This window comes from Podarcis pityusensis, assembly GCF_964106645.2.
Source record: "Podarcis pityusensis genome assembly, chromosome: 9".
Classification (NCBI taxonomy): Eukaryota; Metazoa; Chordata; class Lepidosauria; order Squamata; family Lacertidae; genus Podarcis; species Podarcis pityusensis.
In genome coordinates, this window is record NC_138034.1 from 62,367,642 (window position 1) to 62,391,422 (window position 23,781).

General features: G+C 43.8%; 1 protein-coding gene across 1 annotated transcript; it reads right to left on the reverse strand.

Annotated features, from left to right (window-relative positions):
• Positions 1-4,993: 4,993 nt before the first annotated feature.
• On the reverse strand, positions 4,994-22,525 carry LOC308486008 (uncharacterized protein; the record flags this gene model as incomplete). The annotated part of the gene is made up of 5 exons (XM_081022233.1): positions 4,994-7,147; positions 9,269-9,337; positions 13,803-13,903; positions 22,198-22,324; positions 22,415-22,525. 5 exons carry the CDS (start codon positions 22,523-22,525, stop codon positions 5,534-5,536), a joined length of 2,022 nt encoding a protein of 673 aa, XP_080878359.1. The 3' UTR covers positions 4,994-5,533.
• Positions 22,526-23,781: the final 1,256 nt, after the last annotated feature.

Genomic DNA, 23,781 nt, shown 5'->3' on the forward strand with positions numbered 1-23,781 from the left:
AAAGAGCCCCTTTTCTTCTGACCTCTAACTATTCGTAAATGTTGAAGAAGCTTTTCAATCAAAGCAATTTCCCAAACTTTGCTATGCCATTGTTTCAAACTGAGTCCTTTTTAAGCCTTCCCAATGACTTAAGAATATGAATGCTGGAGGTTATTTCTTTTTTTTAGGGGGGGTAAGCTGAAGAGTAATAAAAGAAGCAATGACCAAGTGTGCCAGGCCTTCAGTCCATTTCCTATGATGCCCACAATCTAGCATTGCTCAGTGCATTGTGGGACATTAAAAAATGGGCTAGGCCCGGGAGTGCAGTGCTACATAGAGCAGCCTTCGCTGTGCTTCCTGGGGTCGATGGAAATTGTAGTCCAGTAAATCTGGAAGGGGACGTGGGTGGCACTGTGGGTTAAACCGCGGAGCCTAGGGCTTGCCGATCAGAAGGTCGGCGGTTCGAATCCCCGCGACGGGGTAAGCTCCTGTTGTTCGGTCCCTGCTCCTGTCAACCTAGCAGTTTGAAAGCACGTCAAAGTGCAAGTAGATAAATAGGTACCACTCTGGCGGGAAGGTAAACGGTGTTTCTGGGTGCTGCTCTGGTTCGCCAGAAGCGGCTTAGTCATGCTGGCCACATGACCCAGAAGCTGTATGCCGGCTCCCTCGGCCAATAAAGCGAGATGAGCACTGCAACCCCAGAGTCGTCTGCGACTGGACCTAACGGTCAGGGGTCCCTTTACCTTTACCTAAATCTGGAAGGTAGCAGGCTGGTAGAAACTGACACAAAGTAGAGTCACCACAGCAAGGAAAACCAACCCTAACAGAGTAGGGGGTTCACCAGAAGACACTTTGCCCAGTTTGTCCTCAAACCTGAAGCCAACCCAGAATACACAAATCAATTGTCCCTTCCAGTAAGCTCTGGAACCTGTATATTGAAGCCATGTTCAGTGCTGGTGATTTGCCTGAAGGCAATATGGCACCACGCTGGAAAACATTACCGAGTACCCATGATCACTTTGACGACTCCTGCAAAGTAAAGGGAAGCTCTCCAAATTATATATGGCTCTATGGAAGGATCTGCTTGTATACTTAACTGCCCTTTCAGCTTTCTCTTGATCCCTACCCCTTGTCTATAAATACTCCATTTTTTTCTGAAAGTAAGCATTTTAGTGAGAAAATTAGGGAGGGAAAGGAAAGGGGAATGTGGGTTGGGTTCCACTCTCGTGGAATCAAACGCCTATGAGGTGGAATCAAACGCTTTCTGAAACCAAGTCTTTTACATGGAGGGGGAAAAGGCAACATTACTCAGGGCAGAACCATGTATTATAAAGAAGGCAGGATGTGTACTGTTATGGAAGCTGCAGAACCAGTGTCCTGTTGGATCAGACCAAATCTCCACCTAACCATCTAACTTTCTCTACATTGGGCATAACTTGGCAATTTTAAATACCCATACCATAACCCCTCCTCAGCCGTGTTTTTTTAAAAAATAAACTCTGCCCACCTCCCAAGAATCGGAGGACATGTCAATCTTGTCTTTTCTCTCTGTTTCTCATTTTTTAAACCAAACGTCCAGTCTTTCACATTTCCACATCATTTTGAAATTATTGTGGTTTTTTAAAAAGAAAATACTCGCCCGCATTTGGGTGAGAATTTCTCTTGCACGTTTTTGTATGCAATTTCACCTAATACAAATGCTTTTTGCAAAGTAATTGCCCCCAATTCATGCATTTCTGCGTCTTATTTTCCACCAATATACGCATTTATCTGCACACTTTAATCAAGCGTATGCATTTTTTGTGCACATTATTTGGATGGACTGCAAAATTCAGAGAAGTGCAGATTTCCAAGGATGGCTGGTCTATGTATTCTTCCGAGATGTGCAAATTAGGTAGATTTGCCTTTCAATGTGAACAGATTGCCTTTCAATGTAAAATTCCTTCCCCATTTTATTACTGCTCCCCCCCCCCCGGTAACAGCTAGGTCAACCTACCTGATGCCCAGACCTCATTGCTACATATACTTTCCCAGCTTCTTGTTTTTTGTAAAATGTAGCTCCATCCTCAGAGGGTTTTCCTCACCACCATTTTCTTCCTTTCCAGTGTTTGGCTTGTTTATTTATTTATTGGCATCTCACCTGTTCAGGACCTCACTGGGGTTTTTTGTTTTTTTTCAGTTATATTTTATTAAATTTCAAAAGTTTCACATATACACTCCAATACATAATACAGTTTTCTTTTGTTTCATCAACTTCCCACCCGGTTTTCCATGGTGCTTTTTCCCCCATTTCTCCCCCTTTGCTGAACCCTAGCTTCTATCTTCTATGCCATATCAACAATACAATAATCTCTAATTCCTTCTGTTGCTCGTGGTTCAAATCCTGCCCGTGAATTCATCATACTATAGTATTTCTTTAAGTAATCCAAGAAAGGCTTTCATTCTTCCACAAGATTATCATCATTAGGCTCTCTTATTTTGGCTGGTAATTTTGCCAATTACCAGCCCACCACCTTACTTATTCATTCTTCTTTGGTGGGAACTTCTTCTTGCTTCCTGAAGATTATGACCCAGTCTGTAACTGGACTGGTTAAACCATGAATGTGGCCAAATACACAATAGGGTACTATTTTGTTTAATAGCTGAAGCTTTGAATAAAGCAGCCACTGAGGCTTACAAAAGACCTTTGTTCACGGCACAGTGTGCAATCTGGACATTTAATTTTTTATTATTACTTTTCCGAAGCATGTTGAAAGCAGGGGGTTTTTTTGTTGTTGTTCCTTTTCTGCCAGGATATTTACAGCATAGCCTGGGCTTGTCCTTCTGACAGCTTCAGCACACTAGCTTTGTTGTGTTGTCAAGTTTCCACGCCCTAGCTCAAAAAAGGAAGCCACAATCCCCAAAATAAGTAAAAAGAAAACAAATGCTCCAGAAAACCACAGAGAATACAAGAGTAAGGGATTTGTCTGCCGTCCCATTCCAGCAGGTCCCTTTCCCTCTCTCTGTAGTATTTGGAGGAGATCTCTCTCTGTGTGTGTCCAAAGCTTGTTTGAAGGAGCTACGCTGATAATAGAAATCCACCTGAATCGGTGGTGGTAACAATGTGCAGGGATATATGTCCATAGGGTTTGGTGGGTATGCATGGCAGGACAAGCTTATGAGCAACATCCATTCTGCACTAAGGGGTACTGTCAGGGACTGGACCTCAGAGGAGGTATGGTGGAGACATCCCACCCTCCTTCTCCTGAACCTTCTCGAGAAGAGGAGGCTAGTACAGTGGTACCTCGGGTTACGTACGCTTCAGGTTACAGACTCTGCTAACCCAGAAATAGTAGCTCGGGTTAAGAACTTTGCTGCAGGATGAGAACAGAAATCGTGCTCCGGTGGTGTGGCGGCAGCAGGAGGCCCCATTAGCTAAAGTGGTGCTTCAGGTTAAGAACAGTTTCAGGTTAAGAACAGACCTCTGGAACGAATTAAGTACTTAACCCGAGGTACCACTGTATAGATTTACAACAGTGGTTTGCAGAAGGTCATGACTCTAAGACAGAAGAGGGGGAAAGCTGGGAGATAACGGAAGAGAAAGGCAGGAAGCAGCAGAGCTGGAGCAGCTGGCTGACAAGTTATCATTAGAAAGCATTCCTGACCCTGCTCCTCCTGGGACCCGGCGTGCATCAAGAGTAGTAGAACAGAAAACTCAGAGGCAGAAAGCACTGATCAGCCGGTGCAGGGATGATGTACAATAGGCGAGATGGAGGGGGTGGGACTTTACTCGGAGAAATGCCATTACTGGGATGGAGAGGCATATTGAATAAAGGACTTGGTAAGAACTCTTCCTATTATCTGCTTCTTGGCTGCCCACTGGAGGGAGGGATTAGATTTCCTGAAGCCTGACAGGTACCTGCAGATGAACCGCTCACTGAGCATGTGTCCTAATTTGTTTGCAAAAGGCTTCTGCATACAATGCCCACTATTTATTTGTTTAATGAGCATTTATTCTGACTTGTCTGCATGGAGGTTATATGGCCTGACCACCACTCCATAGTTCTCCCACACTTTCTGGTGGATTTCCCTATCACTTTCATTTCCACAAGAAGTCTGGTGATTTTCAAAGCTGGCTTGTTGCACAAGAGGACTGGAGTGCTTTGAGCCCTAAACTTGCCAAGACGTTGAACCACATAACACCAGTCCTGAAAGACCTACATTGGCTCCCAGTACGTTTCTGGGCATAATTCAAAGTGTTGGTGCTGAGCTTTAAAGCCCTAAATGGCCTCAGCCCAGTATACCTGAAGGAGCGTCTCCACCCCCATCGTTCAGCCCAGACACTGAGGTCCAGCTCAAAAGGCCTTCTGGCAGTTCCCTCACTGCAAGAACTGAGGTTACAGGAAACCAGGCAGAGGGCCTTCTCGGTACTGGCACCTGCCCTGTGGAACGCCCTCCCAGCAGTTGTCAAGGAAATAAACAACTATCTGACGTTTAGAAGACATCTGAAGGCAGCTCTGTTTAGGGAAGCCTTTAATATTTTGCTGGAAGCCGTCCAGAGTGGCTGGAGAAACCCAGCCAGATGGGTGGGGTATAAATAATAAATTATTATTATTATATTATATTATATTGAATCCCTCCCGCAAAATAGTGACAGGCTGGAGGTGAGGAATGACATGGCCTAGTTATACTTCCTCAACCACTAGACATGCTTTGCACCCTCAGGTATTTTTGTGGGGCTGGAATGTGTCCTAGGACTCTGATGATCCTCTCACTGGTCTGGATGGAGGGTAGGGAGGGGAGTGTGAGTTCTGTGTAGAAACCAGCCTGCTGTATAAAAGGGAAATCATCATTCATTGCTCCACCCACTTTTGCCTCTGGCCACACCCACCAATGACATGCGGCTCCTGGAAGGTTGCTCAGAAAGGTAGGTGGAGATGCTTCTCCCTCCTGCCCTAACACTCAGCAAATGTAATTTCATAATGATGGCAAATGTTTCTTCTTTAGACGCCCTCCGTTTTGCTGTGGCCAAGAGACCAATCAAGATGGAAGATGCTCAAAATCTGCTCATGGATACGTGAAGGGGATATTTGAGTCCAATGTGGCTGTGAGGTCCACCACGGTTGTCACATGTCACTTCCAGCTCCTCTCATGCACAGTCCCTGCACAATCAAGGTTCTAAATTGTGCAAGGAGGTCCCCTGAGTACAGCAGGCTCCATGCTGCAAACATTGGTACCGAATGCGTGGGAAGCTGGAAGGAGCCATGTGACAACAATGAGAAAGCTCCTTTACTGCCCCTTCATACAACTGAGCAGGGTTCATGCGTCATTTGAAATGGTTGGAAATTCATCTTTAGACAGAATCATCACATTCGCCTTCCGTGCCTCGTGGAGCAAGGCAGCCATTTCAATTGTGAAAGGCGCTTTGGAACGCCACAAAATATTGCCTCAGTACTACAGGACCTGCTGTCCCCATTCACTCCCCCTATTGCAATTTTGTCCCAAATTCTACCATTTTGCCTTATTAGTACTGATATCTATGGGTGGCACCAGTACTATCTGAGCAACTTCTCACTTATTTGGAAGTGCTAGAATTATTGGAATCAGTGGAATCAGTGGAGCTGCTGCTGTCATTGGAACTATCAGAATTAGTGGAATCAGTGGAGCTGCTGGAATCACTTTGCCCACTGGAGTCATTGGAGTCAGAAGAGTTGCTAGAATCACTAGAGTCACTGGAATCACTAGACTCAGAAGTATTACTTGAGTCACTGGAGCTGCTGGAGTCACTGGAGTCACTAGAACTGCTAGAGTCACTGGAATCACTGGAGTCACTAGAGTCACTGGAACTGCTAGAATCACTGGAATCACTGGAACTACTGGAGTCACTAGAGTCGCTGGAACTCCCAGAGTCACTAGAGTCGCTGGAACTGCTGGAGTCACTAGAGTCACTGGAACTGCTGGAGTCACTGGAATCACTGGAACTGCTGGAGTCACTAGAGTCACTGGAACTGCTGGAGTCACTAGAGTCACTGGAACTGCTAGAGCCACTAGAGTCACTGGAACTGTTGGAGTCACTGGAATCACTGGAGTCATTGGAGTCACTGGAGTCACTGGAGGTGCTAGAATCACTGGACTCACTAGAGTCACTAGAATCACTGGAACTGCTGGAGTCACTGGAGGTGCTAGAATCACTGGAGTCACCAGAGTCACTAGAATCACTGGAACTGCTGGAGTCACTGGAGGTGCTAGAATCACTGGAGTCACTAGAATCACTAGAATCACTGGAACTGCTGGAGTCACTGGAGGTGCTAGAATCACTGGAGTCACTAGAATCACTAGAATCACTGGAACTGCTGGAGTCACTGGAGGTGCTAGAATCACTGGAGTCACTAGAATCGCTGGAGGTGCTGGAGTCAGGGGACCCATTGGAGTACTCTGGGCTTCCAGAGTTTCCTGAAGTGCTGTCCTGTTTCACCTCTTCCTCGTTTGAACCACTTGAACTATTTGGTTCTCCAGGCTGCTGACTGAAGTTGCTCTGGCTCTCTACCTGCTGACTAGACTCAGAGTCATCAGTATAACCTGGGTCATCTCCTTGCATGCCTTCATCACTGAAATGGTAGCCGTTCAGATGATAAGGGACATTTTTTCTCACATCAAACTCATGGCTGGCCTGGAAATCCTTGATGTTCTGTTTGCCAGCAAACAGATCTACTTCCGAAACAATGGACCCCTCTGTGGTCAACACTGGACCATGAACTGCATTCTTCTCTCTCAAATGCTGCGAGCCATTTTGTTCCGCATTGCTAATCGTTTTAAGAAGCGCTACATCCTGGCTGCCAACCTCTTTCTCTGTTGGATATTCAACATAGGTCTCCCTGGTTTTTTCTGTGTTGGGCTGACTGTGGCCTTCGGCCTGCACAAAGCCATTGTCCTCATGGAGCAGCAGACTCTCAGTTTTGTGCAGATAGCCTCCTTGGGAACGGATAGGATCAACAGTAGAAACTTCTTCAGCAATGGCATATTCTTTGGTGAGATCCAGAAATATTTCTCCTTCCTGGAGACCCTCATCTCCATTCTGCTGGTTCCCATTCGCAACGGCAGAGCTGGTCTCTAAGACTCCTTTATCTGCACTGATGGAATTAATATTGCCCTCATAGCCTCTCCTGAATAGAATTCCACTTCTTTGGATCTGCGACATGGAAGTAAAATAAAACATCAGTGTTTTAAGTCAATTCAAAGGTATATATGGAATCTCCAGGAAAAGGAGGAGATAGTCAGTTTAAATCTTGCCATATTGACACTAATTGACTCACTAATTGCTCCTAAGTACCAGGACATTTAGGAACACGGGTGGAGCTGTGGGTTAAACCACAGAGCCTAGGACTTGCCGATCAGAAGGTCGGCGGTTCAAATCCCCATGACGGGGTGAGCTCCCGTTGCTCAGTCCCTGCTCCTGCCAACCTAGCAGTTCAGAAGCACGTCAAAGTGCAAGTAGACAAACAGGTACTGCTCCGGCGGGAAGGTAAACGGCGTTTCCGTGCGCTGCTCTGGTTCGCCAGAAGAGGCTTAGTCATGTTGGCCACATGACCCGGAAGCTGTATGCCGGCTCCCTCGGCCAGTAAAGCAAGATGAGCACCACAACCCGAGAGTCGGCCATGACTGGGCCTAATGGTCAGGGGTCCCTTTACCTTTACCTTTACCTTTACCTTTACCAGGACATTTATGAAACTCACCAGGGCCAACATTTCCTACCTTTCCAGCGCTAGGCAAAGGTGTGTGCCCCCCCCAGCTTTTAACGGCTTTATTAAACTTGTTGCTGCTGTTTTAGGCTTCTTTATATTTGCCGTTATTGGTTGTATTTTGTATACTGCCCTTGTCTCTTTTTGTAAAGCGCTATTGATGCTGAGCAGAAAGGCAGTATATGGCCCCATCTGCATTGTACTTTTAAAGCAACATCATACCACTTTAGCCGAAGAATCCTGGGAATTGTAGTTTGTTAAGGGTGCTGAGAGTTGTTAGGGGGCCACTATTCCCCTCACAGAACTACAATTCCCAGAGTTCCCTGGGAAGAGGAATTGGTTGTTAAACCACACCAAGGAATGTAGCTCTGGGAGGGGAATAGCAACTCTCAGCAACTTTAACAAGCTACAGTTCCCAGTATTCTTAGGGATAGGGAAACTATGACTGTTTGATACCGCTTTAAATATACACTGCAGAAGGGCCAGGAAGCCCATTAGTCAGCTATTGTTTATATCCTGCTGTTCTGCAGTCATACTCCAAGTAGCAGTCAACAACAAGAAACATACCTAGAAACCAATCTCTAAGATTAAAACAATTTGAATGCAATATATGATACACAGCTAAAAAAGAAAACTGAAGAAATTGAGATGACTCAGACGGTAGAGCGTGACACACTTAATCTCCCAGTATGTTTCCGAGCACAATTCAAAGTATTAGTGCTGACCTTTAAAGCCCTAAATGGCCTCGGTCCAGTATATCTGAAGGAGTGTCTCCACCCCCATCGTCCAGCCTGAACAGTGAGGTCCAGTTCCAAGGGCCTTCTGGTGGTTCCCTCACTGCGAGAAGTGAGGTTACAGGGAACCAGGCAGAGGGCCTTCTTGGTAGTGGCGCCTGCCCTGTGGAACGCCCTCCCAGCAGTTGTCAAGGCAATAAACAACTATTTTACTTTTAAAAGACAACTGAAGGCGGCCCTGTTTAGGGAAGTTTTCAATGTCTGACACTGTATTGTTTTTAATATTCGGTTGGAAGCTGCCCAGATGGGCGGAGTATTAAATAATACATTATTATTATTATTATTATTATTATTATCTCAGGTTCATGTGTTTGAGCCACACATTAGGCAGAAGATTCCTGCGTTGCAGGGAGAAAACTAGATAACCCTTGTGGTCCCTTCCAACTCTATGATTCTGTGATTGTGGGTAAAATAGCAAAGTCCATCAAATGGATGTCAATAGCACGTCAGAATGAACAGGTTTTCCATTCTTGTTGAAAGGCGCTACCATGGAACTCCTGGGTTTCCCAAAGAATTAAGTCCATTTTCTGCAAAGAACTTATGCAAGCCACCTAGTTTTCAAGCACGCAAGTACTGCAATTTGCAGGACTCTTAAGATGTTTAAAGACTGGAGCATTTTGGATTGCATCCAACAGAGCTTAGCTGTGAAAGGAAGCAAGGCGGAAGGCACTGGTCAGTCATGAAAGACCTGCTCTTGTAGGCTAAGCAGAAGCTCAGAACGTTCCTTAAATCTTTTATTTATCTGGTGTTAAGACTTTTCATATTTTGTATACTTACCGGGGAAGCAATGGCTATACCAATGATATATATCAGCAAAAGCAGAGTCTTCATGCTTGAGATTGCTTTCTGTGAGGAAATGGAAAGTGTATTATATATTTCACTACTAACACTGAGTATTTAATTACATAGCAGAGATATACAAGGAAGGCTCATATAGCCTGAATTGGGGCAGGGGGGCTATACCAGAAGAACCAACAAGTGAACCATTAGGGGGAATAACTAAATAACGAAAACATATTATTCATATTGACCAGCAATCAAAACTGACATTATAATATTGCCATAGAATGCAAATAGCACCCTCAGTTGAAGTATATAAAAAATCCCAACAGAACAACTATGCAGCAAGTATAGAAGCAGATGTGTTATGTAAGATTAGTTTTGAGGATCTGGTCAAAACCTCTGAAATTAGAAAAAGCAGGATAATTTTTTCAAATATAGATAAAGTGGACGTATACAAAAATGAACATTATTTTCCATCTTACTGTAGGCTTCGTTTCATTTCGAAAAATAAAATTTTATTTTATGGTTTATTATTGTTTATATTTTGATTTTTTTTGCCAACTTAGCAGTTGGAAAGCACACCAGTGCAAGTAGATAAATAGGCACCGCTGCAGCGGGAAGGTAAATGGCGTTTCCGTGCAGTCTGGTTTCTGTCATGGTGTTCCGTTGCGTCAGAAGCAGTTTAGTCCACATGACCCAGAAAGCTGTCTGTGGACAAATGCTGGCTCCCTTGGCCTGAAATGTGAGATGAGCGCGACAATCTCATAGTCGCCTTTAACTGGACTTAACCATCCAGGGGTCCTTTACCTTTACTATTTTTTCCCTTTTACCTTATATTTTGAATCAGAGACAACGAAGGACAGAGTTTGGCACATCATTCCGTGTAACACAGACTCCCACGGCTCACTGAAAGGTGGCAGTACTATTCTGAGACAAGCCACCACCCGTCTGAAAATATACCAGCCTCTCCAAAAAGGGGCATAATTCCTGGAAATGTCGAAGTCTGCTAAATGCAAAATGTAGCCCTCACAATTACATTAAGTCCTTGCTTCTACCATGTCGTTTATATATAGGACAGAGCCCCCTGGGTGGCTGAAACTGACCTCTGACTGTGAGGGCTCCTAATCTGTTATTTCCTCTCTCTAGAATATTTGACGGGAATTAGGGTGAGAACTGTATGTTGCAAGTGCAGGGTATTTGCATGCAATCCTATAAAATCCTCTTTGTTGCTCACCTGCCGGTCTCAATAAGCCTATTGAGACTACTTAATATGATACAGAGTAATAATTTTACTGCCTGAGTAATAATACATTTTCCTTGCAAAGTCCAGGATCTGGGTTTCCTTTCTTGTGTTGAGAGAGTGACACAATGACAAACAAACCTAGTCACTTTTTAGACTGATTAATGTTCACTGCCCATTCTTCCAAAAGTGTAAATTATGCTGAAAACATCTGGCAGGGGTAACAATAAACACTGCTGCAGCTGGCAGAGGTTTTTTGCTTTACTCTTTTTTTTTGTTCTCTAGCAGCAGAGCACTAAATGTACACATCTAGGCCTCAATTATTGACACCAGGCCTGGGGCTTGATGTGCCACCCAAGACCAGAGAAGCCACATCAGTTGGTTAATCATAACTTCTATGGCTGACTAGAGGATTCTGCATGAAGCAAAGGGCAATCTTAGCTGGGCATTTCCCAGCTAGCACAGGGTTCTAGGCGTTGCAAAACCACAGGGGAGGCAGAAAACTCATAATAATGGGTTTCCTTCGGTCATGAGTGTGACATTCCCATTTAGGTGGAGAAAATGCTCTCCTTCTGTGGCTGGAAAGAAAGCAAGCAAGCTGCAGGGGAAATCTCCAGACACAAGAGAAAATCCACTATTCCACATGGTAAAAAAGGAGGGCTGGGAGAAACCAACGTTCTCTTTTGAAAGTAGCTAAGAGTTAATTATTGTGCATGGTTTAAATCAATGTACCTATTGAGAAATTCTTTTCAAACCATTTTTGGCTTTTACAGTTTCCACAGACGGGTGGGTGATTCACAAGCAATCGCCAAGGGAGTCAAGTGGGTTTTGTTGGTAAGCATTACCCAAAGGGCCACAGTTCAGTGGTTGAACATCTGCATCCCAAATTTCCATCGCCAGCATCTTCATGCAGGGCAGGGAGAGACCCTGGTCCAAAGTCTTATAGTCATGGCTAGTCAGTGTGGACCATACTGAGCTAGATGGACCAAGGATCTGATTCCATATAATGTAGCTCCCTATGTCCATATGTTCCAAATGGAAATGTAAGCAGATGCTTCAAAGGAACCATTAGAAAGGGGAACCCGAGATGAACCAAGTTTTAATGAAATCTAAAGTTTGCATTCTTTGTAGTATCAGTCACTGAATCAGATGGCCACATCTTAATGTGGTAAGCTTCCTGCCAATAAACCTGGGTAACTCCCCCACTCAAAACCTATTAGAGAGCCAGTGTGGTGTTGTGGTTAAGAGCGGTAGACTCGTAATCTGGTGAACCGTATTCGCGTCTCCGCTCCTCCACATGCAGCTGCTGGGTGACCTTGGGCTAGTCACACTTCTCTGAAGTCTCTCAGCCCCACTCACCTCACAGAGTGTTTGTTGTGGGGGAGGAAGGGAAAAGGAGATTGTTAGCCGCTTTGAGACTCCTTCGGGTAGTGACAAAGCTGGATATCAAATCAAACTCAAAAAACAAATCGGGGGGGGGGGGAATTCTGGAGGGCACAGCAGGAGCAAAGTATATTTCTAGGTGGACAAAAAAATAATAACAAATAAGGCAATCTTGTAGGTAAACTGGTCCCAAGTAGTTAAGGGCTTCGTATACTAATGGTAATAAGGGACACGGGTGGCGCTGTGGGTTAAACCACAGAGCCTAGGACTTGCCGATCAGAAGGTTGGCGGTTCGAATCCCTGCGACGGGGTGAGCTCCTGTTGCTCGGTCCCTGCTCCTGCCAACTTAGCAGTTTGAAAGCATGTCAAAGTGCAAGCAGATAAATAGGTCCCGCTCCGGCGTGAAGGTAAACGGCATTTCCGTGCGCTGCTCTGGTTTGCCAGAAGCAGCTTAGTCATGCTGGCCACATGACCTGGAAAGTGTACGCCGGCTCCCTCGGTCAATAAAGCGAGATGAGCACCGCAACCTCAGAGTCGGTCACAACTGGACCTAATGGTCAGTGGTCCCTTTACCTTTACCTTTATACTAATGGTAACACATTGAACCTGAACTGGTAGGAATTCAGAAATGGAGGGCATGTGGGGGATGAGCTCATTGCTTGTGGGGGCTGCTTGCCCCCTGTCTAGCACCACCAAGGCAATCTAGACATGGATTTCATGTGCAGAGACTGTGTGTGTGTGTGTGTGTGTGTGTGTGTGTGTGTGTGTGTGTGCGTGCGTGTGTGTGTGTGTGTGTGTGTGTGTGTGTTTACTTTTAAAGTCAAATAGCATCATGGGGAGCCTGGTAATTATCAACATTGCAGCACGCACAGTGGGAAAAGTTAACATTTTCCTCCCCTGCTGTGGTCATGAAGAGAATCCTGCCCCTGAAGCCAGCATTTGCTTTGGAGGGGAAGTCCCTGAGTGATGTCAATGAGCAGCATCCAAAGGGGGGATTTTCCTCAAGACCACAGCGAGGGAGAAAAGAGTTACATTTCACCTCTGTCCCAATGTCGGCACCACCAGCTGATGCTATTTGCATTTTTATTAAAACAACAACAACCCAGAGACATTTTAGATGCAATGATGCATTTGATATCATGCATGAGTTTGACCAAACTGCGGGAGGCAGTGGAAGACAGGAGTGCCTGGTGTGCTCTGGTCCATGGGGTCATGAAGAGTTGGACACGACTAAACGACGAAACAACAACAACATATTGTAGACCTAAGTAAGACCATTGCTTCTTCTGATCCAGAATTGCTTGCTCTGGTGGTGTCCGCACTAAGCAGGTATCTCTCCCAGTTCTGCTACTTGAGAAAGTTTATTTTTCAATGGCGATGCCAGCGATGGAACCTGGAACCTTCTGAATGGACAATAGCACAGGGGCTGCTATTGCCATAGTGATGATCTCCTACCAACCTGTCCTTATCCGAGGATGCCACATTTTTTAAAAAATATGGCTCCTGTGCCTTTATCTGCATTTACAGCAAACAGAAATTCAACAGGGAGCATCCCTCTTCACAACTTCTCCCTGCTGGGAAAAGCTGAAGCTGTTGAGATTTCTGCCTGCTGAGTAGAAATGATCATGTAAACTGATGACACATATAATTGTGTGATAAATTTGCAAAGTACCTCTACCTCCTTCCAGTAAACCACAGAATGCTAATTGCTGTTAACCTTCCTATGCAAAATGGTTAAATAAAAAAACTAGCTTTGCTACCTGCTAAATGTCAATGCACTCATACAAATGATCACTGTATTGGTTGTAGGAAATATTTGATATGTATACATTGTTTGTCCTTTTACCAAATTAAATAAATTCAGCAAGAAACCGTCTGTTTCAAAGTAAAGCATGTTCCACTTACCTTCTTTGCTGTGCTGCAGTGAACAATCTTAAAATCATTAGTGATGTTTTTTTGATGCCTCTGTGCCTCAGTTCTCTGAGGTAAGGACCCACGGAAGTACCCTGCAAGAATTTAAATAGTGTTTTAGCTTCTAGGCAACCAATCAAAGCCTAGCAACTTAACTGTGACTTCACACAGGGTCTTAAGCGAAAACCCACTAATCCCCCCCGTTTGTCCTTGAAATGATTATGTGCCTTGTGCACTAAATTGAAATTCTCCACTTCTTCCCCACTCAGGCAGAATGCTAGATAAGTATATTCCATGGCTTGTTTTTGCAAGATAATATATATTATGAATGCCAGGCAAATCCCCGCTTCTGTGATTACTATATTCCTTTACCTACGTTTTTCCTTTTGAGATATTCAGGTGCATTCTAACTGAAAGGTAAAATTTTAGTGGCACTTCTGATCCGGTTAACTTATACATCAGCCTACCCTTTAATAGCTATTTTTTGTGATGCTCCATAATCAAATCTTCTAGCCTGGCTATTGTCACAAGCCTTCCACTTGTTCAGACAACCATGTTTCCCACTGCAATGTCCCTTGATTTTTGCAGTCATCAAAGCCTTCTCGGCAGCTACTTTTTTTACACATCATTTAGCATCCCATCTCTGAATAGATGATAGACTTTAGCCACGCTAGGTTTTCGCACATGCAGTCAAACAAACTGTGTTTTCACCACACACCTGGTCCTGGTTTTTCAGTGCATGCTGACATTTTGCGATGTCACAGCTGACAAACCGCTGGAAACCTTTGTGGTGGCACAGCAAACTTTCAATATTCACCAAACAATTGGAATGTGGAAGGGCTTTGAAGCAGCCCTGTTAATGAAGCCATGTTTCACTAAAGTCTCACGTATTTAGGGCCTCAAAATCTCTGAAAGTAAGAAGGTACCGTAGAAAAGAATTTCCCCCAGAAGAACAATGTCCAAAACTCATTGGGAGTCAGCTTGTCAATAAAGCTTTCTCTCTTTTTTGCACCAAATAGTTTTCACTTACTTAAAAAAAAAAGTGTTTGTTATATATTTAACTGTACAAACTCTAACCGATAATTGAGGGTTATATTTTTAATGTAAAAGATCTAATCATTGAATGTTCAGGTTAAAAATCTAAACAGAGTCTTCATGCTCACAACATTACAAAACAGTACTGAATATGTAGTCAATGATCTCTCCCTCAATTTTGGGCATAAAGATAAAGGTAAAGGGACCCCTGACCATTAGGTCCAGTTGTGACCGACTCTGGGGTTGTGGCGTTCATCTCGCTTTATTGGCCGAGGGAGCTGGCGTACAACTTCCAGGTCATGTGGCCAGCATGACTAAGCCACTTCTGTCGAACCAGAGCAGCGCATGAAAACGCCGTTTACCTTCCCGCCGGAGCGGTACCTATTTATCTACTTGCACTTTGAGGTGCTTTCGAACTGCTAGGTTGGCAGGAGCAGGGACAGAGCAACGGGAGCTCACCCTGTCACGGGGATTCAAACCACCGACCTTCTGATCGACAAGCCCTAGGCTCTGTGGTTTAACCCACAGCGCCACCTGTGTCCCTTCAGTTTTGGGCATACGTCCATGAATTTTGTCCATGAATTTGCCTTATACACTTTTGAATCCACTTAATGCTAAGGGCAAGCAAATTCCATAAACCGGTCATTTAAATAAGTGCTTCCTGAGGTTTCCCCAGACATAACTGAATTTCCTGGACATAACCAAAAATCGGCAAAAATCCGGACGTATGGCAACCCAAAAATTTTGGTCAGTAGAGAAAGATCTCTGATTGCTGGGCAGAGCAATCACAGAAGGCCACAGACCTAGTTACAGTGTGAACAGCATCCATTCTTTACAAGCCTAGATGACCCTCATAGTTTCTTCCAATCTACAATTCTATGATTCTATTAATTTTTTTGTATGTTGTTTGCTCTATGAGCTGCCCAGGGAACTCTTTTTGTGGGGCAGCTATAAAAATATAAAAAAATAAGCACAGGGTTGTGTGAAACTGTTCTAACATATTTATTGCTCATTTCTGACTTCACATTAACTTTTCAGCCTCTCCCGTTCGTTTTAATAAAAAAAATCATACTAACGAAATATACAATATAAAGCCCTTTTTTCTAGCAAAGTAGCTCCTGGCCCTGCTTTCTTTTTCTTTTTTAAAAGCCACTGAAGTGTTTGTTCAAAATAGTTATTATATACTATATTGTAGATTTCACAGGTATGTGATATATATATATATACCTAATGGGCACCCTTGAGCGAACAGTAGTCATTACACTATTGAAAAGCAAAGCCCTGGAGGCTCTGATGAAATTATAGATTTGCATTCTCAGGAAGCCAGGGCTTCAAATAGGAAGGGAAGTCTGCCACCATTCAGCACATAGACAAAGTGCTTGTTTGTAGGAGTCCCTTCTGCTAACAAACAGCCATTTCCCAGGTTTTATTGAAGGGATATAAGACAAGCCACCCTCAGCTGCTCAGATATTTCTGCTCTCTTAAATCTGTGGCGCTGAGTGAGTAGGAAGAGATGGAATTGCCATATTTGTTCATCTACCCCAGTGCCTCTCACAACCTAGTGTCCTACAGGTGCTGGCTAGAGCTGATGGGAACTGTGGTCCAAAACATCTAGACAGTAATAGTTTGGAGGAGGCTGATTGTGCTCATATTATCCCCTCCAGCCTCCCCAGCTGCCCTCTAGATGTCTAGGCCTTTGGTGTGGTAGCTGTCCTGTGTCTGGAATTTCCTGGACATATATGAGATTCGTGAGCCGAAAATAGTGTCTGGGCGGAATTTACAGTAACCAGTTGAAATGTCCAGGCGTATGGCATCAGAAGTGTTGTTTTTTGGTGAATTTCCTTTAAAAATAGCTTAAAAACGGAATTTTCACTTTTTGAAATATGGCAACCCTATGATATTTCGCAGTCTGTATCAGAGTTGTTTTGAATATGTTTTTGTTGGTACAGGGGCAGGGTTGGGGGTAGAAAGGAGAATTCCCAGGATGCCACAATCCAGGTTTGGGGCAAGTACTCTCTTTTGAGATAAGCCCAGCAGAGATTTAAAAGCACAAAATATGCAGCAAAGTAAAGCATGGGAATATAGGCTGTTAGACCTTCCAATTACACCCTTCCAAGCTCCTTTGAATGTTTCTCACTTCCCCTAGCGTCAAAAAAGACTACACATTTAGTAAAATGGTTTACTTACAAATTCTTCAAAGGTCTGGTTCATGTGCTTTTTCTATACCTCAGTCAGAAAAGTTGCACAGGCAGTAAAACCTGATTTAGTTAACAAAGTGGTGAAAGTTCCTAAATTATTGGCATAGGAACACAAGAATGGCTGTTGAGAACCATACCAGCTTAGCCTCTTCACATGCTGAGTTCATCAGGTAGACTGGGGAGGGAACAAAGGCTTGATTACCTAGTTCTTTGCAATGTGAGAGGAAGTGAAGATCGCTAAGCCTGGCTGGGCAGATTACTCTATAGCAAGGTTTCCAAAACTTGGATCTCCAGCTGTTTTTGGACTACAACTCCCATCATCCCAAGTTAGCAGGACCAATGGTCAGGGATGATGGGAATTGTAGTTCAAAACCACTGGAGACCCAAGTTTGGGAAACCTTGCTCTATGTTATTAACTCCTTCATGCATTAATTAGACTAAAGTGTGATGGTTCTATGAGGCTACTTACAGTATTCCACATTTTATTGTTTTATTGCTGTACGTTGGCAACCATGGACCCCTTTGGGAGGAAGGTTGGGATATGAATTAATTAAATAAACAAATAAATATAAACACACAGAATTTATTAGAGGGTGAGTAGCAGACAAGTGAGATAATTTTTAAAGATAAGTGAACTCTTCTAACTAAATTTATGAAGAATAGATATAAGGTAAAGTTTCTCTGTGTGGATAAATAGACATATATATAGTAGCATGTATTTAAGTATTTGTTGTAATTACATTATATTTCTGAGATTTAATAATAGTTAATAAGATTGATAATAATTACAATTAATTAGTCATTGCAATTTTTATGCAGTGTTGTGGAGTTCTGCCCCTGTGTCTCATATAGATACAGTGCTTTTTTCTGGGGGTACGCAGGGGTACACATACCCCTAAACATTTTGTGAATCTAAGTTTGGCCTCATTGAGGGGCAGTATTTCAATATGAGTAGGAAAATGAGAGTACCCCTAAACATTTTTTTTAAGAAAAAAAGCACTGTATTTGTTTGAAACCTGCTTTGTTTGGATAGCAAATATTTCTGACAGGGAGTGTGAAGTAGTTACTTAAAACAGCATTTTCCCTTTCAACGTATCAAAATACACCCATGGGTTTGACCCAGAGCTGTTCAAACATTTTCCTTTCTGCTGGATTGATTTTCTATTTCTATACAAGTCCTTATCCTGAATTAGTATTTCCCAAGAGCAACAAGCAAAAGGTTACAAAAATACCCCCACCCCTCCAAAATGAAAAGGATAGGCATCTCCAGCACAGACTCCTAAAATACCAGGTGCCAGGTAAATGTTCACATCTCAATGCAAGGCATGAACTTAAATAGAGCCGCAAGCAAATATGACAGGGGACTTTTTCTGCACGTCAAACAGTGTGGGCACAAATTCTTCAAGTTTAGGGATGGCAAGGAAATAACATCACATAACCAAACAGATGGCCAAACCTCTGGACTTGTTTACAGCCACTGAAGAGCCTTTTGATTTAAAACATGGTGGTGTTAGTAGCAAGACCGGTGAGATGTTGCATAAGGCTTTTGAATAGCAAAGGGCTGGTGTCTTCCTTAATATAGAAAACACTCACTGGGGAACACCAGGGCATAGCTGTCAACTTACAGATTTGAAAATAAGGGACCAGCAGTCTCAAAAATAAGGGATCAGCAGCCAAAATAAGGGATCAACAATTACTTTGATAAAATACATATTTTGTTGCGTGCAAATGGCTTTAGATACCTATTAGGTCCATAAATTACCATATAGCATATATTCAATACAAAAAAAAAACAATTTGTTATTGACAAAGGACAGCTGGACATAGAAAGGGCCCCATTACCTTCAGTAGCTTATTTAAGGGACATCATCAATAAGGGACAGCAGTGGGACATGGCGCTGGGATAAGGGACTGTCCTGCCAAATAAGGGACACTTGACAGCTATGATCTCTTGCCTTTATGCCACACCTTTGACAGGCAGCTGTTTATCATAATGCTCTTTGGGGCTTCAAGAAAGTCTGGCTCTCAGGCTGTCAGGGGCTGGACTGATGAAGAATGGTGGGGACAGCCGCCCCTCTTCCTGCACCGTCCCAAGAAGAGGAGGACAGTATAGATTTAGAACAGTGGTTTGCAGAAGGCCATAGTTCAGAGGCTGCAGAGGGCAGAAGCTGGGAAATATTGGAAGAGGAACATCAGGAAAAAGAAGCACCAGAGGAGAGACTCAGTGTCCTGGGAGAGCATTCCTGACCCACCCCCTCCCTGTTGGGATGCGTCCAAGGAGACGGGAGCAATTGGCAGGCCCCCAGCTGGCTCCAGCGCACCGGCCAGCAGCCGGGTGATCTCCGGTTCTTGGATCAGCATGTAATTGCGACGCAAGCTTCAGAAACCTTCAGAAGCTGAGCACGCAAGCCAGCAGAGAATAAAACTCTTCGCAACAGAAGGGCAGATAGAGGCTGTATAAAGCGTATTTACAGGCATTTTATTCAGCATCAGGACAAAGGGAAAAACATGTCTTCTCCCCTTCGTGTCCAAACAAGCAGCATGTTGTTGTTGTTTAGTCATTTAGTCATGTCTGACTCTTCGTGACCCCATGGACCAGAGCACGCCAGGCACTCCTGTCTTCCACTGCCTCCCGCAGTTTGGTTAAATTCATGCTGGTAGCTTTGAGAACACTGTCCAACCATCTTGTCCTCTGTAATCCCCTTCTCCTTGTGCCCCCAGTCTTTCCCAGCATCAAGGTCTTTTCCAGGGAGTCTTCTCATCTCAGCCAACGTATTGGAGCCTCAGCTTCAGGATCTGTCCTTCACGGCTGATTTCCTGAAGAATGGATAGGTTTGATCTTCTTGCAGTCCATGGGACTCTCAAGAGTCTCCTCCAACACCATAATTCAAAAGCATCAATTCTTCGGCGATCAGCCTTCTTTATGGTCCAAGCAGCATAAGCAAAAGCTATACACACAGTATACACAAGTTCCCAGCAAGCTGTGCTGGAATGTAAACAGACATGTGACATACAACAACTCCACACATCTGTTAAGGTGGAACGGAATAGCGTAACACTCCCAAGACCAGACAGGCATTGAGGGTATTAGAACAGAGAGCTCAGAGGCAGAAAGCTCAGATTAGCCAACGCAGGAGTGATGACGAATAGGGTGGACGTAGGAGGGGTGGGACTTTACTTGGAGCAATGCCATATTTCGGGAAGGCTGCATTCCTTCATCACTCTCTGTGAATTATTGCGTGGTAAGAACTTTTATCGTTTCTCTGATTCTTGGCTGCCTCCGTGGGAGGGATCTGATTCCCCGAAGCCTGTCACAGGCCCATTTATTTAAAACAAAAAGAGCTAGAAGCCTTGCAGCAAGGTCAACCTGATCTCCAGATGGTATAGTCCTCAAACTAGACCATGGTCATTGCTAAGCAGGAAAGTGTGTCATTTAAACATAACCATTTTTCACATGGCTCTTGAACATTCACCACCACTGCCCGAAATCACCATTCTGCACCTGGCCTTAGTAGATCCCTTGGGGTTCTAGCAAAAAACACAAAGTTGATGGCACAAGCCTGAAGGGTGTCCATCCCTAGACCAGAACAGGGGTGGATTTAGGGCTGTGTGAGTGGTTCAGACATATTGGGCTCTGAGCCAAGGGGGCTGAAAGAGGGACTGGGCTTTGGGAAGGAGGTGTGAGGGCTCTGGCAGGGTCCTCATTCCCAAAGTCTAGTTAGCATTTCCCAGCTTTAGGAAGGAGGTGGGGGGCTCTAGGACTCTGCCAGAGCCCTCACACCTCCTTCCCAAAGCCTGATGTCTCCTTACCCACCTTTGGAAAGGCAGAGCAAGGGCCTCATAGTACCACCAAGAGATAAGGGAAACCTTGCATAAGCACTGTAGTGAACATTAGAGTTGCTGTATTTAAAACTTTGGGTTTGAGTTGTGGCAGGCTTGGCTACTGATTTAGACCAAGGGTACAAGGTGTAACAGTAAGGGCAGTGGTTGAGGAGAAAATTCTCTCATTCTCTCTCTCTCGGCTGCATTCCTGTGGTGTTCCAAAAATATGGTTCTCACTAAAAGGCAAAATGAGAGAGTGGTCTTGTGTAAAGAACACTTTGAAATCCTTTTCCTTACTTTCCCTTCATCTCGCTCTTGGCGCTGTGTTATTATACTTGGGAAGCTGGGGCTCCATGCAATGGGAAGACATTTGTCTGCCGAAACAGTTTGAAAGCACAAAGGTTGACTATTGCCATGGAGTCCTCTTGGGCTCCCGAAGATGGAAGAGAGAGCTGTAGCCATGTGTAACAAACCTTAGCTTGAGAACTTCTCTTTTTTAAATCCGCAGCATTGTGGTCAAAAACAAGAAACATATTTAGAACTCTGTAGGACGTTTTGGAGTGGGTACTTCAGTGAGACTCTGGCATGCTTTCTGAGGCAAATGCTTCAAGTTTTATAAATTGATGGCGAAGATTGTATTATCCCAAGAGTTGTGTTGCCAGGGTGGTTTGGTGGGCTTGAATTACAGGAGAAATGCAAATTTGAAGCAATTTAAAATTCAGTATGAAAATTTTGAAGATTCACATTTTAAACCACTGGGAGATAATTCACATGTAGCACTGAGCCAAGCCATAGCTTATTATGAACGTATAAGCATTGGTTTGGCTTAGCATGCCGTCCAAACCTTAACTCATGGTTTGTCATCTCCTGACAAACCATCCGCTCTGGGCCTGCAAGTTCACATATTCCTGCTAAGCCATAGTTTGTCTTAGCATTACATGCGCTTCATTAACAAAACAATTTTTTATGGTGCTTCAATGAAACAAATGACTGTGTGTTTTTAATAAATGTGAAGGCAATCCCCTGGAGAATCACCAAAACAATATTTCATCCAATAGACCTGAGCAAATTTACTGTCCCTTATTTTTCTCCTATGTGCCCAACCCAGGAGTAAAAGGAAAGAGTCATCATTTGCTTTGTCAACAGCTGGTGTCAGCTCCATTTAAGTAGAGGGAGAACATGCAATTTGCCATAAAGGTAAAATATACATTGCATTTAAGTGGTACCTAGTAAGGTAAGGAGAGGGGTCCACTCAATTTTTTTTTTTAAATTAAAAAAACCTTTCAGGCTTTAGTCATAAGAAGCAGACCCTTTATTTCAGCCTCTTGTCATACCTCCTGCAGTGGCTTCAGGGCAATTCACTGTGATGTTCCCCTGCATTTCACCCTCCTTCTGAGCAGCTTCACAGGTAGCTAGCCTGAAGCTCCTGTCCGGCTCACTGCCTCCTCTGCTGCTGTGGCTCTGGGGAAGATGAGAATGAGTCTGAGAGCTGATGGAGAATACCGACAGCTAGTATGGTGATGTCCATCTCTGGGATTGGAAGATCCAAACCCAATGACTTCTCAGATCACTGGTCGTGGAGAGATCTGCTGGAGAGTGCTGCTCTCCTTGGTCCTCATCTAAAGACACCTCAGATTCCAGGTCTGGGTAGGGATATACCATGGCAGGCAATTTACCACCACCACCTGGAAAAATACCTGGGTAGTACCTTTTCATTCAAGCCCCTCTGGTTCAAAATGGATGCAGGAAATTATATTGGTAGTTTGTGCCCCTGACTTATGACTTGGATATATATATTGTTGGTTGGTTGGTTGGTTGGTTGGTTGATTAATTGATCCACCCTAAGGAGCCACAGGGCAGCAAATATACAATTTAAAAATGAAAACAAAGTATAATCATAACAATCATAATCATATTTATATGCTGCTCCCAAGAAATGTTCTAAAACAGATTAAAACAATCTAAAAGACAATTAAAAATATACTTCCACATATTAACCATTTCCAGACATAATATAATATATATAATATCTAAATATTAATAGATTTAATAACATTAATAATTCAGAGATATAATATCTAAATATTTGTGGCAACTCTTGGAAGTAGCCAAACCATACTGAAAGTCTCAGGGGAATTTTTGGAACACCCCTAATGGAAACACCTTTATTTTGGGGGATTAGTAATGGAGAAAATGTGCCTTTGAAACAGGTTGAAAGGTATCCCTTCCAGAAATTTCAATGAGCCTCTTCTTCTGGCTTTATTGATCTATTTAAATGGTCAGGACAGGCAGGCAAACCACCTTAACCTCAGTCATCCAGGAAGGATGCCTGATGGTATAAATACTCCAGCCAGCCACATCCAGAGGCAGCTCACCTTCTGTGATCCCCAGGACAGGTGGAAGACAAAGCCGACTTTTAAGGTTCCTCCTTAAAAGCTTCTTTGACTTAGGAAGTCGTAACTTCTCAAGGAAACTTTGCTACAATAATCAGACCGGCTGTATTTTTCGCTGCACAAACTCTAGGGCAGAGCTTTCCAGACTTTTCATGTTGGTGACACATTTTTTTTTTTTTTTTAAGACATGCATCATTTCGCGACACAGTAATTCAGTTTTACTAGCAAACCAGAGGTGAACCTAACCCCTTTACCAGCTCTGGGAGGAGAGTGGGGAGCATTCGCACGACACACGTACACACTAATGTGTCATGGCACACAGTTAGGAAAGCTCTGCTCTAGGGTGCTCACCCGCCCAGAGTGGCTGCAGAAACCCAGCCAGATGGACGAGGTATAAATAATAAATTATTATTATTATTACAGTCATACCTCAGGTTACAGCCGCTTCAGGTTGCGTTTTTTTGGGTTACGCACCCACCGAAACCCGGAAGTGCCGGAATGGGTTACTTCTGGGTTTTGGCGGTC